This window comes from Ceratotherium simum, chromosome 5 (assembly GCF_057802395.1).
Source record: "Ceratotherium simum simum isolate JZ-2026a chromosome 5, ASM5780239v1, whole genome shotgun sequence".
NCBI classification, from domain to species: Eukaryota; Metazoa; Chordata; class Mammalia; order Perissodactyla; family Rhinocerotidae; genus Ceratotherium; species Ceratotherium simum.
This window is the reverse complement of record NC_141904.1, coordinates 46,364,128-46,381,836: the sequence shown is the minus strand read 5'-3', so window position 1 is coordinate 46,381,836 and position 17,709 is coordinate 46,364,128. Positions and strand designations below refer to the sequence as shown.

Below are 17,709 nucleotides of genomic sequence, written 5' to 3'. Positions count from 1 at the left end.
TCTTAAACTTTTCACACTGAACTATTTTTTTTTTGTTGTGAGGAAGATCAGCCCTGTGCTAACATCTGCCCATCCTCCTCTTTTTTTGCTGAGGAAGACTGGCCCTGGGCTAACATCCATGCCCATCTTCCTCTACTTTATATGGGACGCCGCCACAGCATGGCTTGCCAAGTTGTGCGTAGGTGCGCGCCCGGGATCCAAACAGGCGAACCCCGGGCTGCCACAGCAGAGCGCGCACACTTAACCGCTTGCGTCACCGGGCCGGCCCCTCGCACTGAACTATTTTAAAAGATGATATTCTTTTCACTTTCTGCTCTGAATGGATTCTTGGAGGACCTGGATGTTCATACAAATTTCCTTTTTCTTTTTTTGTTCCTGCCCTCCACCATAATATAAAATAACTTTAGAATTTAAAAAATAACAATAAATTAAAATTAGCCAAATCCATAACAGATTTCCCCCCCAATACTAAATACAGATTGGACCACAAAGCTTACCTCCTCACAGGTCTCAGGTGGCAAAACATTTCTGAATATATATGTACGTCAACCTCCAGGCATCCATTAATAGCTTAAAAAGTTAAGCAGATACCAGTAATGAACAAGTGGGATTTGAAATTAAAAACATTGCCATTTACATTAACATCCCCCAAAATGACATACTTAGCTATAAATCTAACAAAATATGTACAAGATCTATACGAGGAAAACTACAAAACTCTGATGAAAGAAATCAAAGAATTAAATAAATAGAGAGATATTCCATGTTCACGTATAAGAAGACTCAATACTGTCAAAATTTCAGTTCTTTCCAACTTGATCTATAGATTCAACACAATCCCAATCAAAATTCCAGGAAGTTATTTTATGGATATCGACAAACTCATTCTAAAGTTTATCTGGAGAGGCAAAAGACTCAGAACAGCCAACTCAATATTGAAGAAGAACAAAGTTGGACACTACCCAACTTTAAGCTACAGCAATTAAGACTGAGTGATACTGGTGAAAGAACAGACAAATAGATCAGTGGAGCAGAACAGAGAGCCCAGAAACAGACCCACATAAATACAGTCAACTGATCTTTGACAAAGGAGCAAAGGCAATACAATGGAGCAAAGAACATCTTTTCAACAAATGGTGCTGGAACAACTGGGCTTCCACATGCAAAAAAATTAGTCTAGTCACAGACCTTACACCTTTTACAAAAATTAAATCAAAATGAATCACAGAACTAAATGTATATAAAACTATAAAACTCCTAGAAGACAACAGGAGAAAAACTCTAGATGACCTTGGGTATGCTGATGACTTTTTAGATACAACATCAAAGGCATGATCCATGAAAGAAAGAATTAACGTACTGAACTTAATTAAAATTGAAAACTTGTGCTCTGTGAAAGACAACGCAGAGAGAATGAGAAGATAAACCACAGACTGGGAGAAAATATCTGCAAAAGACATATCTGATGAAGGACTGCTACCCAAAATAAACAAAGAATTCTTAAAACTCAACAATAAGAAAATGAACAACCTGATTAAAAAATGGGCCAAATGGTGGCGTAGTGGTTAAGTTGGCACGCCCTGATTCGGCGGCCTGGAATTCATGGGTTTGGATCCTGGGCGCGGACCTACACACCGCTCATCAAGCCATTCTGTGTTGGCATCCCACATATAAAGTAGAGGAAGATTGGCACAGATGTTAGCTCAGGGCCAATCTTCCTCACACACACAAAAAAACAAAAGGGCCAAAGACCTGAACAGACACCTCACAAAAGAAGATATACAGATGGCAAATAATCATATGAAAAGATGTGCAATATGATATATCATTAGGGAACTGCAAATTAAAACAATGAGATATCACGATGCATCTATTAAAATGACCAAAATCCAAAATACTGACACCACCAAATGCTGGAGAGGATGTGGAGCAACAGGAACTCTGCTTCATTGCTATTCGGAATGCAAAATGGTATGCCCACTTTGGAAGACAGTTTGGCATTTCTTACAAAACTAAACATACTCTTACCATACGATCCAGCAATCAAATTCCTTGGTATTTACCCAAATGAACTGAAAGCTTATGTCTACACAGAAACCTACCCATGGCTGTTTATAGCAGCTTTATTCATAATTGCCAAAACTTGGGAGCAACCAAGATGTCCTTCAGTGGGTGAATGGATAAATAAACTGTGGTACATCCAGACAGTGGAATATTATTCAGCACTAAAAAGAGAGCCATCAAGCCATAAAAAGACATGGAGGAAATTTCCAAAGCTATAGTAATTAAAACAGTATAGTATTGGCATAAAAACAGACACCTATATCAATGGAACAAAACAGCCCAGAAATAAATCCATGCATATATGGTCAATTAATTTACAAGAAAGGAGCCAAGAATATACAATGGGGAAAAGAAAGTCTCTTCAATAAATGGTGTTGGGAAAACTGGACAGCCACATGCAAAAGAATGCAACTGGACCATTATTTTACACCATACACAAAAATTAACTCAAAATGGATTAAAGACTTGAATATAAGACCTGGAACCATAAAACTCCTATAAGAAAACATAGGCAATAAGCTCCTTGACATAGGTCTTTGAATGAATAAAGAAATTGTGGTATATATATGCAATGGGATATTATTCAGCCATAAAAAAGGAATGAAATCTTGCCATTTGCAACAACATGAATGAACCTTGAGGGCATTATGCTACGTGAAATAAGACAAATACCATATGATCTCTCTTATGTGTAGGATATAAAACAAACAAAAGAAAAAACACCCAAGCTCATAGATACATAGAACAGACTGGTGGTTGCAAAAGGCAGGAGGTGGGAGGTGGGAGAAATGAGTGAACTGTTTTTTTCTTTTTTTTTTTTAGTTTAAAGAAATTAAATAAAAAAAATTTAAAAAGCCATCAAGCCACAAAAACACATGAAGGAAATTTAAATGCATATAACTAAGTGAAAGAAGCCAATCTGGAAAGACTACATATTATGTGATTCCAATTATATGACATACCGAAAAAAGCAAAACTATGGAGACAGTAAAAGGATCAGTGGTTGCCAAGGGTTAGAGGGGAGGGAGGGATGAATATGCAGAGCACAGAGGATATTTAGGGCAGTGAAACTACTCTGTATGATGCTACAATGTGGATACATGTCATTATACCTTTGTCCAAACCCATGGAATGTACAACACCAAGAGTGAAGCCTAATGCCAACTATGGACTTTGGGTGATAATGATGTGTCAATGTAGGTTCATTGATTGTTAACAAATGTACCACTCAGGTGTGGAAGGCTGTGTCTGTGTGGGGCAGGGGGTATATGAGAACTCTCTGTACTTTGCTCAGTTTTGCTGTGAACCTAAAATTGTTCTAAAACATAAAGTCTATTGTTTTTAAGAAGTTAAGAAGATAAAAGGGGGAAAAGATTTGAATCACATGAACTTTTCCAATAATTTAGGTTTTATCAAAATATTCAACTACAGTATGGTCTCCATGTCAACTGATATAATGAGTTAAAAAATCCTATGAGCAGTCCTTTATTAGAGTCTTGAAATGCCACATTATTCACACAATAATGACCAGGTAAAAAATTCTTTTTCCCCCTACTTAGCAAGCTGTGAGCTTGCTCCTCTCCATTATTCCATTCTTACAGAGATCTGTTGAGCAGCATATTCTCTCAAAACAAACCACTACATGGCTAAAGTCCTATTCTGTCAAATCTTAAGCATTAAAAATGTAAAAAAAAAATTTCATGATGCAGTTAACATATCTGAACCAAGGTAACGTAAAGAAGCATAAATGTCATTACTAGAATGACAGAAATATGTATTTTAAAGAAAAATTAAGAATTACCTTTAGAAGAGACCAAGAGAAAAAGAAAGGAAGAGAGAAGAACTACTAAACACCCAGAAAAAAGTAACAAAATGGCAGTAAGTACATACTTATCAATAGCTACTTTAAATGTCAATGGACTAAATGCTCCAATCAAAAGGCATAGGGTGGCTGATTGGATAAAAAAACAAGACCCTTATATACGCTGCATACAGGAGACACACTTCAGACTGAAAGACACTCACAAACTGAAAGAGAAGGGATGGAAAAAGATACTCCATGCAAATGGCAATGAACAGAAAGTTGGAGCAGCAATACTTCTATCAGACAAAACAGATTTTAAAACAAAAACTGTAACAAGAGACAAAGAAGGGCACTACATAATGAAAAAGGGAACAATCCCACAAGAGGATATAAAATGTATATTTTAATATTTCAATTAAAATATAATTAATATATATAATTAATATAATAATTTAAAATAATTTAATATTTTAATTGTAAATATCTATGCACCCAACGTAGGAGCACCTAAATATATAAAGCAATTATTAACAGACATAAAAGGAAAAATAGACAGGAACACAATAACAGTAGGGGACTTTAACAGTCTACTTACACCAATGGATAGATCATCCAAACACAAGATAGATAGGGAAACATCGGCCTTAAATGACACATTAGACCAGATGGACTTAGTAGATATATACAGAACATTCCACCCCAAAACCGCAGAATACACATTCTTTTCAAATGCACATGGAACATTCTCCAGGATAGATCACATATTAGTCCACAAAACAAGTCTCAATAAATTTAAGAAGACTGAAATAATACCAAGCATCTTTTCTGACCACAATGGTATAAAACTAGAAATCAACTACAGGAAGAAAATCAGAAAAGCCACAAATTTGTAGAGATTAAACAAAATGCTACTGAACAACGATTGGGTCAATAAAGAAATAAAAAATACCTAGAGACAAATGAAAATGAAAATACGACATGACACAATTTATGGGATATAGCAAAAGCGGTTCTAACAGGGAACTTTATAGCAATACAGGCCTACCTCAACAAACAAGAAAAATCTCAAATAAACAATCTAAAAGTGCACCTAAAGGAAACAGAAAAAGAGCAAACAAAGCTCAAAATCAGTAGAAGGAAGGAAATAATAAAAATCAGAACAGAAATAAATGAAAGAAAAAAAATAGAAAAAAATCAATGCAACTAAGAGTTGATTCTCTGAAAAGATGAACAAAATTGACAAATCTTTAGCAAGACTCACCAAGAAAAAAAGAGAGAAAGCTCAAATAAAATCAGAAATGAAAGAGGGGAAATTACAAGAGACAACTCAGAAATACAAAAGATTCTAAGAGAATACTACAAAAAGCTATACACAAACTAACTGGATAATCTAGAAGAAATGGATAAATTCTTAGAATTGTACAACCTTCCAAAACTGAATCAGGAAGAAATAGAGAATTTGAATAGAGCAATCACCAGTAGGGAGATCAAAACAGTAATAAAAAATCTCCCCAAAAATAAAAGTCCAGGACCAGATGGCTTCCCTGGTGAATCCTACCAAACATTCAAAGAAGACTTAATACTTATCCTTCTCAAACTCTTGCAAAAATTGACAATGAGGGGAAGCTTCCTAACTCATTCTACGAAGCCAATATTACCCTGATACCAAAACCAGACAAGGACAACACAAAAAAAGAAAATTGCAGGCCGATATCGATGAACATCGATGAACATCAATGCAAAAATGCTCAACAAAATACTAGCAAATTGAATACAACAATACATTAAAAAGATCATACACTATGATCAAGTGGGATTTATTCCAGGGATGCAGCGATGGTTCATCTACAAATCAATCAAGGTGATACACCACATTAACAGAAGGAAGCATAAAAATAACATGATCATCTCAATAGATGCAGAGAAAGCATTTGACAAGATACAGTATCCATTTATGATAAAAACTCTGAATTAAATGGGTATAGAAGGAAAGCACCTCAACATAATAAAGTCCATATATGACAAACCCACAGCTAATATCATTCTCAATGGAGAAAAACCAAAAGCTATCCTTTAAGAACAGGAACCAGACAAGGATGCCCACTTTCACTACTCCTATTTAATATAGTACTGGAAGTCCTAGCCAGAGCAACCAGGCAAGAAAAAGAAATAAAAAGGATACAAATTGGAAAGGAGGAAGTCAAACTGTCACTATTTGCAGATGACATGATTTTATATATAGAAAACCCCTAAAGAATCCACCAAAAAATTTTTAGAAATAATAAATGAATATGGTAAAGTTTCAGGATACAAAATCAACATAGAAAAATCAGTTCTGTTTCTATACACTAACAATGAAGTAACAGAAAGAGAAATCAAGAATACAATCCCATTTGCAATTGCAACAAAAAGAGTAAGATACCTAGGAATAAACTTAACCAAAGAGGTGAAAGATCTGTACACTGAAAACTATAAAACATTGTGAAAGAAATTGAAGAAGATACAAAGAAATGGAAAGATATTCTGTGCTCTTGGATTGGAAGAATTAACATAGTTAAGATGCCCATACTTCCTAAAGAAATCTACAGATTCAATGCAATCCCTATCAAAGTTCCAACAACATTTTTCACAGAAATAGAACAAAGAATCCTAAAATTTATATGGAGAAGACCCTGAATAGCCAAAGGAATCCTGAGAAAAAAGACCAAAGCTGGAGGTATCACACTCCCTGATTTCAAAATACACTACAAAGCTATAGTAATCAAAACAGTAAGGTACTGGCACAAAAACAGAAAAACACAGATCAACGGAACAGAATCAAAAGCCCAGAAGTAAACCCACACATCTATGGACAGCTAATTTTTGACAAGGGAGCCAAGAATATACCATGGAGAAAGGAAAGTCTCTTCAATAAATGGTGCTGGGAAACCGAGACAGCCACATGCAAAAGAATGCAAGTAGACCATTATCTTACACCATACACAAAAATTAACTCAAAATGGATTAAAGACTTGAATGTAAGACCTGAAACCATAAAAATTCTAGAAGAAAACACAGGCAGTATGCTCTTCAAGATCGGTCTTAGCAGCATATTTTCTAGGACCGTGTCTGACCAGGCAAGGGAAACAACAGAAAAAATAAACAAATGGGACTACATCAAACTAAAAAGCTTCTGCATAGAAAAGGAAACCATGAACAAAATGAAAAGACAATCTAACAACTGGGAGAAGATATTTGCAAGCCATATATCTGATAAGGAGTTAATATCCAAACTATGTAAAGAATTCAAGCAACTCAACAACAAAAAAACTAACCACCCAATTAGAAAATGGGCAAAAGATCTGAACAGACATTTCTCCAAAGAAGATACACAGATGGCCAACAAGCACATGAAAAGATGTTCAACATCATTAACTATCAAGGAAATGCAAATCACACCTACAATGAGATATTACCACACTCCCGTCAGAATGGCTATAATTAACAAGACAGGAAATAGCAAGTGTTGGAGAGGATGTGGAGAAAAGGGAACTCTCATACACTGCTGGTGGGAGTGCAAACTGGTGCAGCCACTATGGAAAACAGTATGGAGATTCCTCAGAAAATTAAGAATAGAATTACCATATGATCCAGCTATTCCACTGCTGGGTATTTATCCAAAGAACATGAAAACATGAAAGCATAAAGACACATGCACCCCTGTGTTCACTGCAGCATTATTCACCATAGCCAAGACTTGGAAGCAACCTATGTGCCCATTAAGGGACGAATGGATAAAGAAGATGTGGTATATATACACAATGGAATACTATTCAGCCATAAAAAATGACGAAATCTGGCCATTTGTATCAACATGGATGGACCTTGAGGGTATTATTCTAAGCAAAATAAGTCCAAGGGAGAAGGTCAAATACCATATGATCTCACTCACAAGCGGAAGATAAAAACAACAACAAACAAACACATAGAGACAGAGATTGGATTGGTGGTTACCAGAGGGGAAGGGGGGAGGGAAGAGGGTGAAAGGGGTAATTAAGCACATGTGTATGGTGATGGATTGTAATTAGTGTTTGGGTGGTAAACACGATGTAATTTACACAGAAATGGAAATATAATGATGTACACCTGAAATTTATATAATGTTATAAACCAATGTTACTGTAGTAAAAAAATAAATGAAAAATAAAAAGAATTACCTTTATAAAAAGTGCATTTTCAAACAACAATGGATACTTCACTTTATTTTCTGGTTGAATGGTGTGGCAAGAGTCTCTGGGATACAGAATGTGTTTACATGTATTCATTTAAATGTTTAAAAAGGTGATTTTATTTAACCATTTACCTTGATATTTTGTTTGAGACAAATACACAGATAGAGGAAATACTCCTACCATTTTGAAGAGAGATCAAATAGAGATACAGTGAGGAAAAAAGACACATCTGGACTATTTAAAGGGTATCTGCTACCTGTGATGGACTGTATTCTCACCAAACTTCCTCATGAAGTAAGGAGAATAATCTAGACTTAGTTAAGATAGCAGATACAAGGCTCAAAGCTTGCAAAGAAAGGACTAGAAGGATATACATATGCAACTTGTTTTTTTTTTAAAGATTTTATTTATTTATTTTTTCCCCCCAAAGCCCCAGTAGATAGTTGTGTGTCATAGTTGCACATCCTTCTAGTTGCTGTATGTGGGACGCGGCCTCAGCATGGCCGGAGAAGCAGCGCGTCGGTGTGAGCCCGGGATCCGAACCCGGGTCGCCAGCAGTGGAGCGCGCTCACTTAACCACTAAGCCACGGGGCTGGCCCCCATACATATGCAACTTGCAACTGGCTATCTCTAGGTGGTAGGATATTAAGTGCTTTAATTTTTTTCTTATTTCCTAGTTTATTTACAATAAACATTTGACATATGTTCTTAAAAATTTTAAAAAAAATCAATGCTTTTAGCATACAATTTAAACGAAGAGAATGAATACAGCAGGAATGAGTGTTGCTCACTCAGTATTTAAGACAGGCCCCTAGCCCTGTCCAAAGACAGTCTTTGATTGTGGTCCCAATCCAGCTCAATAAGAAACAGCTCTCCACACACACACATAATGAAACTTCATTTTTTATATTATTAAGAAAATTTATGCCATTTAACTGCAAAGATACTAATAAAGGAGCTAAAACTGTGAATAAGAAATGAGGAATAATACTTGAGAGGCATATGACCATCCAAGAATACGAATGGGAAATAGATGAAATAATATGCAGCCATGCTGTAACCAACATCCATCATCCAACATACAATGATCCTAAAGGGGGCCTTGAAAAGCCAGAATTACTGAACAGTGCAAAGCACCTAGGCCTACGATTGCAACAGTTCAACCTGTTTTAATTGTCTTTTCCAGTAATGTCTTAGAAGTTCATAAAATCTAAATGTCATCCACTGACGAACAATGTAGGTGATCCAAATGACACGCTCTGCTCCACATTTTCAGAAGCAAGACATCAACACAAACCAAACACTGAAAAGAAACTGTTATGATAACTGATTTGAAATAAATGTTTTGAAGTTTGAAAGTTAAAGCATACTAAAAAGATAATTCGATTGAAAGCAATTTAGAAAAGACTAGCTGCTTCAAATGTGATTCATAAAGAATTTTAGAGGCAGGCCGCCAAGTTACACTGTTCGAGTTTACATATCTAAACATTTACGAATAAGAATTGATGGGAAAAGAAGCTGATTTAGCCAAGAAAGCAGCTTATAGGATTTGTCTTAAGAGTTAGTCTAGAATTAGTCTCCAAATAACCCACAGCAAAACTGCAGAAATTAGAGAATGTATCCTTAATGATTTTCAAACATGGAAAATAAAGTACCTTGAGCAGAGAATTATGTGGCACGTTTTAGAAACGTTTCCATCAACAATAATCAAAGCCCCACCCCCAAAAAGTTGCTGTACTTAATAGTACTGATCTTCAGTTGTTTACGAAAATTATTCATTCACTGTTCACTTGTAATCATAGGGTATAACTAAACCACTACTGAGCAATGACTAATAAAGGACATTAATACTTGGAACAGTGACAACAGATTTCTCCCAGCGGAAATAAAATGTTCTCGAATACAAGTCTGAGCATAAAATCATGGTTTCTAGATTTAGAGAGGACTCTAAAAAAAAAATTAGGCTCTTACAGGTGAAGAGTTAGGTGTTTTCTGCCAGCTTTTTTTCTGAGTAGTCTTCTTTCCTAAAAAGGTTCACAGGGCAGTAGAGGAGGAGAATTAGAATCTATGCCTGTGCTGTCTAGTAAGGCAGCACTAGCCACATGTGGCTACTGAGCACTTGAAATGCCGCTACTCCACATTTGAGAAGTGTTTTAAGTGTAAAGTACCCATGGGATTTGAAAGATTTAGTACAAAGAAAGAATACAAAGTATCTCATTAATACTTTTTTATCTTGATTAGAAGTTGAAATAATTTATTAAAATTAATTTCATGTCTTTTTGCTTTTTTAAAAGTAAAAGACAACCTGGTTTTAATGGTCTTTTGCAACTGACTACTAGAAAATTAAAAATTACATCTGCGGCTCACATTATATTTCCATAGGACTGCGGTGATGTAAGTCAACGCAAGGCAAAAGCGCTTTAAGGGAACATGGCACTGTTGGAGAAGGCAGCCTGTACAATGGTGAGGGAAGGGAGGCCGGAGTGTCTGAGATCTGTATTCAAGCCTTGACTCCAGCACTGAGTAGCTGTGTGAGCAAGGGCAAGTTATTTCACCCTCCTGAGTCTGTTTTCTCATCTAGTAAGTAACACAGATGGTCCAAGAGCAATCTGTTCTGCTAAAAAAAAGTTTCTTTAATGTGATTTAGCTTATGTGCACTCCGTAAACAGGGGAAAGATGTTATACCACATGCATTTTTGCCCCACCATGTTAATGATTCTAAGTGACCAGAAGTGGGCTTTCTACAATTGCAAAGAAGGCTTTAGCTACATGTAAAGACCTTAGGGAAAAAACCTGAAAATCTCCCAATATTTCCTTCCTTTGGTTTAAGAAGCAGATGGTCAGTGGCTTCAAGTGCATTTTCCATGACATCAAGCAACCCGGGCAGCTGCTAGTGCAGATGAAAATGCTAGAGATTTCCACATCTTGTTTAGAGTGGAGTGTATTTTTTCCCCATAAACATTGTTATTTTAGTGTATTATCCTGCAGAATGTCAGGATTTCCTGGAATGCATATATGTCATTATAGCAGAAACACCTGTATAATATGTATTGTCACCTCTTTATCCTTTAATTCGGAATTTAAAAATTTTCATTAACTGAGAGAATACTTTAAGCTAACATGATGCTACAATCTGCTAGACAAGAGTAGTTAGTCAGAAGCTTTATCTTTATTACAGAAAATGTCTATTCAGTTAGAGAACATTTTATTGAGTTGTCTTTATTTTATAGAAAAGGAAAAATTACAATTCTAATATTAGCAATAAGGACCGACAAAGTTAATACAAACGAAACAATAAATATATGTATCATTGTTTGGCTTTTATCTGATGCTCACTAGACTGAAGTTATCTGCACTCTGTATTTAAGAAAAAATGTTGAAAGACACATAAAATGCTGGAAATATTCATTAAAGACTGTTTCTAGAAGGTGAAATGTAGTCTAGAACATTATAATTATTTTTAGCTCTCTGGATATGGAATCCCACATCAGACTTCTGTACATGTTTTTAGGAATACATTATGTATGAAAGCAGGAGCTACCTATCTCATAGGATTTTGCGAAACAAGTAAAATAATGTATATAAGGGATTTAGCAACATCTGGCAAATAGAAAATTCGTAAAAGTGGCAACTATTATCATTATGTAATTCAGGATGTACAGAATACTGCAGAATTCTTTTTTCCCCTCCTACTGAGGACTTACATATAGCTAGCACACGCAATTAAATACAACTGAAAACAAATTTTGTGATTGGAAAATTCAGAATTTCGCAATAAGGGATCAATGTCTCAAAGTCTTAAAAAATACAGGGCAAGTCAAAAGTACAAATGAACGATTTAATTTCACAAACTTTAGGGAAAAATTGAATCTATCAGAACAAATAAACATGGTGTTTATTTTTATTATTCAAAGACAAAGTCAGCACTTGCTAAGTAATAAAAAGACGAGTTTTCATGACAGTAGCATTTCTTTTCCAAAAAAAAAGAACTGAAGTGGGTATAATACGGTTATACTGTGCTGTGGGAATTGCCTTTTTTATGAATTAATAAAGGCAGTGCTTCTCAACTGGGAGGTGGAGGCACAATATGAGAGGGAATGTGACTTCTTTTCCTTTTGCCAACAATCCTTCCCTCTTCCTCAATGGTGGCCAATTCTTATTTCTATTCGAAAATGCTTACATACATAAAAAAGATATTCAGTGACTAATTCTATCAACCAAATTATTGTTCTAAGATGATCATTTCCTACTTAAATCATTGGAGAAAATTGAACAAATTTTTAAATGGATGGTTTCCCCTTGGAGTCCTATGAGTTTTTTGAGTCTTTCCCTTAAGCTCTCCTCTAAGAGTAGGATCTGACAACTAAGTGACAGGGAAGGCATGATCAGATCAGGATCCAGCTTTGTAAAAGATAAAAGGGATAAGGGAAGAAAGAGAAGGAAAAAAAAACAGAAAACAACCTTTGGGGCAGTGGTTTTCAAAACAGCAATAGCATCACTGGGAACTTGTGAGAAATGTAAAGTACCAGGCCCACCCCAGTCCTGCAGAATCAGAAACTGGGTGGGGCCCAGCAATCTTTTAAAACACCCTCCACATTCTGATGCACTCTCGAGCTTGAGAACCACTGCTTTAGGGAATCCTGATTTCCTTACATTTTACAGGAGTGAGGGGTCTGTTAGGAAACTTTTAAGCTTTAATTCTTTAAAAATACTTGTTTAATACAAACTTAGGAAATGATCTTTAGGTACTCAATTGTATGCTAAAAATCACATGAAGATTTTAAGTTTTGCTGGAACTAGCTTTCTTTGTTTCCTGTATGGTTTACCCAATCCTTGAGATTAAAAAAAAAAATTCTCAGTGGAAACAAGGTTAAAGCACAGCCAGCTGCTTGCCCTTTCATGTGGCACGGATCCTGGGGTCAGTTCAGTCCTCATCACTGCAAGACCAAGAACCCAATTTTATCACTTCAGGCAGAAATAAACAGGCACTGGGAAAACGAAATCATAAGGGGCCTGAGTGATAACTACAACGTCAACTTCTTAATTTACTATGAGAAATATAACTGCTAAGAAGACTAGAAGATTCAGATCTGCAGTTCTTTCCCTTATAGGAGAAGCGACAGAAAATCAAATGCTACCACCAGATTGAAGACACGCTGCTTCAGAGGAGAGTACAGTGCTCTCATTCGCTAATGAGAAACAGTGCGAAAGCCCGGGGCACCTAGGTCAACTGCAGGTTCCTGTCTTCAGACAAATTCTTACATGAGTGGTTCTTGTACACATTACAGGTAGCCCCCTATCCTTCCGCGGAGAAAAGGCCTCAGGCATGCTACAAAATAACTAAAAAGGTTATACTGTCTTATCAGACTTGGGAGGCACTCTGGGTCCTTAATTCACCCTGTTCATCAACAGGCATTTACCACTTGAGTGTCAAGCTCTATGCAAAGTACTGGGAATAGAAAAACATTAAGACAATTCCACTTCTCCAAAAACTTACAGTCTAGAAGAGAGGGAGGGAGTGGAAAACCAGACACAGGCAGAAAATTATAAAACAATGCAGTAAATGAAATGACACAGCCACGCAGAGAGTATTATGGGAAACTCCCAGCTGCTACATCTAGAATAGGGGGCTCTGGAAGGTCTCTTCCAAGGAGATGGTGTCCTCTTTGGATGGAGGGTGGAAGATAGGGAAGGACACAATTCATTTACAAACCATTGTAAATGGCTGCGTAATCCATGTAACAGTGATGTTAGCTTCTATTTCATAAAATGAAAATATCTGATTTTAACCTAAATTCTGTGCTAAGCGAGGCATTAAATCTTCTGTGCAGTTTCAAACCAAATTTGGTAGAGATATCTAAATTGGTGGAAAAGCCAAATTATGGGTTAAGAAAAACTGTTTTGTTTTGCTTAAACTACTTTTGATAGATACAGAAACAGTGTCTGCCAAACAGAGGTCCTAGGACTGATCTTTGGCCATTTGGCACAATTTTTATTTGAAAGTAACTTATTTTAACAAAGTTAATATCCTCAGGCTACTCTCATTTTAACTGTGACTTCTCTTAGTAACTATCTTGTAAGGTTTTAAAAAGCAGTTTGTTCCATCAAGGAGGGATAAAAGCAGGCAATTTTTCATTGCTTTTCAGTTAAATACTTCTTAGGAAAAGGAAAAAGGCAAAGAAAAAGCAAAAGCAGGAAGTCCTATTAGATAAATCAATAAATTATAGCTAGAGCAAAGTAGCTAGATTCTTTAGCTTCCTTTTCTAAATCTTTTGCTATGAGACTTAAATTATAACAATTTCCTATGATAAGTCAAAGACTTCGGGGAAATATTATAGCCGGAAACAATAAAACCGAAATCGTCTTTGGTTTCTCATTTCAAGTTAAAACAGATGCGATGCGGATCCTCCGGCCCCTGGCATCCCCTCAGTTCAAAAGTTAGCACGTCGAGCTAAGGTGACTCCGTGCGCGGCCCGTCCCGACCGCCCCTTCTGCCCCGAGCGGCCTGAAGGCACAATTGGAGCCCCTCCCCTCCTGCTTCTTACAGTTCTGGCAAGGGTCCGCCGCGAGGGCTTTCTCCGACCTGTTCCACCTCCCACCCAGGACCGGGAGGGAGGACAGCCACTCCTCCCGCAGAGCGGTGTGGGGGCGCATGCGCACCGGGGCGCCGGCTCGGCCAGGGAGCGCGCGCGCCACAAGGCTCGGCGCTCCCGCCTGCGCTCGCCCCGCTTGCAGACAGGCTCTGGGAGACTCCTACCCGCAGTGCTCTCTGAGCCCCCACCCCTGAAATCTCAGCCGGGCGCGCACTCCTCCTCTCGTCCATCTGCCGCCTCCCGCGGCGGGTCGCTAGAGGTGAGTCCGGGCACCGGAACCGGCTCATTGGCTGAAGCGTGCCAGGCCTTCCTCCTTGGAGCGCCTGCGCGCAGCAGAGACGCGGGTTAAAAGCCTTGGCAGTACTCCGCCCGCGCTGACGTCAGCGCCGAGGTGACCGCCCCTTCTTCGCCGCAGCTCTGAAGCCCCGGTCCCTCCGCCTCCTTACCGCCGGCCGGAGTGGGCTCCTCGCCCTCCGCTGAGAGCTGTCGGAGGCGCGAATGAGCACTCCAAGATATGAAGGACTAGGCCGGAGGTAGTCGGAACATGATTAGGCGGCAAGTGGCGGAGCCTGGCCCGAGGGTCAGTGGGGAGGGCGGGGACCGAAGGGCGACTGAGCACGCGCTGGAGCCTGGAGCTGGGGGACGAGGAGAGAGGGCGGCTGGAGGGCGCGCGCATGCGCCGGGCTGTCCCCCGCCTCGGTCCCATATCCCCAGTCCCCGGACTCCCGCGCCCTGGGAGGGGGCGAGGCTGGCTCAGCGGATCCGCCCGCAGAGCTTACGCCTTAGGACGACTCTCAGTTGAGAACCAGTTGAGAACTACAGATTTTAAAGGTCTTGTTGAAGTATGTCCTTTGGTTTTGCTTACGTAAATAGAGCTGATTTTTAGAAATTTCTCCGGTTTGCATTTTCCTTTTGACTTCGGCCCCTTCAATATCTGGCTATTTGCAAAACCCTGAGTATTCTCCAATATCAGCTTGGGTTTTTTGCTGTTAGCTTTATTTTTCCTTCTGTGACATTGATTACCCCCAGAAACTGCCACACATGAAATTAGGCAAATACAATAACTGCTCTTTTCCCTTTTCTACCTTTTGGCACCGTTGACTGAGGCAAAAAAAAAAAAAAAAGCCTCTATTTGTTCCAGCCCTAAAGGCTCTTCTCATTAGAAACAGTGTGGTCACTTGTGATTCATTCCATCCAATCCCATTTTTCCTAAAAGTTTATCATTTCTCGCATCTTCATCCTTTCAAATGCATCCTTGCCACCAGCATCTAAAGTCTCATATTTCTCTAATTCCTTTCTTTGGGTTTCAGTTACCACTTACAGAAAAGACATAACTCACCATTCTCCACTTGTCCTCAAAGGCACCTCAAACTGATGGTAGTAATCTCCAAACCTAAATTTCCTAGGTGTCACATTTAAGTAATGGCAGTTATAGTCACCCAGTTTGTTCATATTAGAGAACTGGGCATCTTTCTCGACTTCTCCTTCTCCCTCACTTCCCATTTCCCATTCATGATAGTATTCACTCCACATTTCATCATATTAAGGCAGTTTGCTAAGCGCTAACTTGTGAGGTTATAGACTTATTCCAGTGATGCTGCCATTACCATATTTGGGGAATTCCTTTAAGAAATACTTTCAGTCCCCCTAGTCACGACTTATTCTTTTGTTAACTCATTTTAGTCAGACTTTTTTCTTAAGGATTGAGGATGACCAGCTTGGAGAATGACTGCTACAGATTCTGGAGATGACCTCAAAAAAGGACTTTTAACTTCTTAAGGTAGTTTGAAAGGGACATCCTTGTTTGGACATTTAAGTTCTGGTATATTTGTTTAAAATACTGTTTTCTTTAGTTATAGCTAATCTAACATTCATAAATTACAAATTTTCAAAATACATATTGTATTCTAAAATACACTAAAGGAAAACTATTCAGAGGGTAATTTAAAATTTTTTGGTATAACTCAGAAGGTACTCTGGAATTTTAGTGTTTGAGTCATTTTTCAATATTATATTATTCTAGATTACAGATGTAGAATAAACATTAGAAAATGGACTGAGTATACACTAAACCTATTTCATACCCCTAAAGGTTTTTCTGAAAACTCCAGTTACCTCCTTGTATAGTTTCCCTTTTACGTCTCCCTCTTATTAAATGCTGCACAATATTCAGTTTGTGATTTTTCATTGTTTGGATTTCAGAATACATAGGGATTTACTATACTTAGGTTTACCTAAATTAAAGAGAAGTCAAGTAATTTGACAAGTGACTTTTCAGTGTGGGTAAAACCAGTATAAATTGGATACAATCAAAATTTTGTTTGAAATTTTGTTGAAATAGTGTTTGAAAACTACTTACTGTAAGTCAATAAAGGGGCAAAAGCTGAGTATAGTGAAAACTGCCTTTATTTTTATTGCCTTTTATTTTCAACAATGATTACTTGAACTTAAAAAAAAAAAAATCCTTTATTAGCTAACTAATGGTTACTGAAAAGCCAAACCTTTCCAGCCCACTTCATATTCTCTTTCAACCATTTCAGGGCAGAACACTGTTCCAAACTATAAACCTGTTCCTTATTAACATTGACGGTCATGTGCTTAATGAAAAGCTTTGGATCCGATATACGAGCAGCCATAATTAATCTTTCTACTGCAGCTTGATAATCATCCTTGCTCCGAGATTTGTTTTCTTCACATCTACAAAGTGAACACCTCACAAAGTCAGAAACTCTAAACAGCTATATAGTTTCTTCAAAAGACAGCCATTTACATTTATTGGTACTAAGTGTCAAAGTCTTTAACAGTGGCTTGCAAACTTTTTTGACCATGACACACATTTTATATTGTGACCCAGGATACACCCTCACATAAAAACGGAAATAAAAGTTTCACAAAACAAGACTAACCCTTATGAAACATACTCTATTTTCTATTGTCTTTCATTTTTGAATAATGTGGTTGCAACCCCCTAAATTGATTTCACCACACAAAGGGGCTATGAGCCACAGTTTGAAAAACACTGATCTAGAACAGCTAA

At 37.7% G+C, this 17,709-nt stretch overlaps 2 protein-coding genes across 9 annotated transcripts in view; both read right to left on the bottom strand.

The window, feature by feature from the left end:
* The window catches only part of TCAIM (T cell activation inhibitor, mitochondrial), a 52,388-nt gene extending 37,103 nt beyond the window's left edge, over positions 1–15,285 (bottom strand). Inside the window, exons 1-3 of one of the 5 annotated variants that reach the window (XM_087430816.1) lie at positions 14,837–15,079; positions 10,051–10,103; positions 498–570 (exon numbers count right to left, since the gene is read on the bottom strand). In XM_087430816.1, coding sequence (XP_087286942.1) covers positions 498–526 — 29 coding nt within the window. In that variant the 5' untranslated portion in view covers positions 527–570; positions 10,051–10,103; positions 14,837–15,079. Of the gene's footprint in view, positions 1–497; positions 571–10,050; positions 10,104–14,624; positions 14,749–14,836; positions 15,080–15,118 lie in introns of those variants that run through there. The other 4 variants (XM_087430817.1, XM_087430819.1, XM_014791123.2 and 1 more) reach the window with 4 other exon arrangements.
* Positions 15,286–17,028: 1,743 nt separating this feature from the next.
* Positions 17,029–17,709, bottom strand: part of TOPAZ1 (testis and ovary specific TOPAZ 1) — a 77,991-nt gene continuing 77,310 nt past the window's right edge. For all 4 annotated transcript variants that reach the window (XM_004419583.3, XM_087430813.1, XM_087430814.1 and 1 more), the window contains one exon: positions 17,029–17,369. In XM_004419583.3, coding sequence (XP_004419640.2) covers positions 17,150–17,369 — 220 coding nt within the window. In that variant the 3' untranslated portion in view covers positions 17,029–17,149. The remainder of the gene's footprint in view (positions 17,370–17,709) is intronic.